At 54.5% G+C, this 957-nt stretch overlaps 1 protein-coding gene across 1 annotated transcript in view; it reads left to right on the plus strand.

The window, feature by feature from the left end:
• The window catches only part of ppp1r9ba (protein phosphatase 1, regulatory subunit 9Ba), a 52199-nt gene extending 51242 nt beyond the window's left edge, over nucleotides 1-957 (plus strand). The window contains exons 10-11 of the mRNA XM_084448973.1: nucleotides 309-405; nucleotides 783-957. Of these exons, the coding sequence (XP_084305099.1) occupies nucleotides 309-405; nucleotides 783-836 (151 nt within the window). The 3' untranslated portion in view covers nucleotides 837-957. The remainder of the gene's footprint in view (nucleotides 1-308; nucleotides 406-782) is intronic.

Below are 957 nucleotides of genomic sequence, written 5' to 3' on the forward strand. Positions count from 1 at the left end.
TTCTGGGGGCTGTAGTTCTCATCAAGGACTAGGGGCTTCTGTGGGATGTAGTTCTCATCAAGGACTAGGGGCTTCTGTGGGATGTAGTTCTTGTCAAGGACTACCTGCAGAAGTAAAAGAGCAGGGGCTTCTGGGGGATGTAGTCCTCATCACGACTGGCAACGGGGGGTTCTGAGGATGATGTGGGTGTTTCGTGCTAGATCAGGCGGTCGTTGTTTGGTGCCGTGGCTGTGTTTTGACCGCGCGGCGGTCGTGGTCGCGGGCGGCGTGTTGACCGTTCTCTTGTCTGTCTGTGGTGGCGTTTCCAGGGAGATCGAGTACCTGAAGAAGGAGACCGCCCAGCGCCGCGCCCAGGAGGAGTCAGAGGCCTCGCACAAGGAGGAGACAGACAACCTACAGGGCCAGGTGTGTGTGTGTGTGAATTCTCTGTGGGATTGGCTCATTTTGATGTGGTTGACACTACGTACAGTACAGTACTTACAGTATAAAGACAGGGGCTATGGTCTCTCTCTCCCCATGTTCTCTCTCTCCCCATGTTCTGCTGACACTCCTCTCTCCTCTGGTCTCCTCCTCTCTCTCTTTCCCTCCTCTCTTCCTCTGTCTCCTCTCTCCTGTCTACTCCTCTCTCTCTCCTCCTCTCTCTCTCCTCCTCTCTCTCTCTCCCCATCTTTCTCTCTCTCTCTTTCCCTCTTTCTCTCCTTCTTTCTCTCTCTCTATCCCCCTCTCTCTCTCCCCCTCTTTCTGTCTCTGTCGCTCTCCTCCTCTCCCTCTGTCTCGTGCAGATCTCAGACCTGGAGACCAAGGTGGATGCTCTGAAGACCTCCGAGCCGTCCTAAACCTCTTCCTGCTCCTCCACTTCTTCCCCCTGGACAGGAAGAGGAGGAGCCACGCCTTCAGACTGGGGCCTTTTTTCCTTTTTCCAATCCATGATTTTCCCCTGACGGATTGCAATGAAAG

This window comes from Borostomias antarcticus (assembly GCF_949987555.1).
Source record: "Borostomias antarcticus genome assembly, chromosome: 14".
NCBI classification, from domain to species: domain Eukaryota; kingdom Metazoa; phylum Chordata; class Actinopteri; order Stomiiformes; family Stomiidae; genus Borostomias; species Borostomias antarcticus.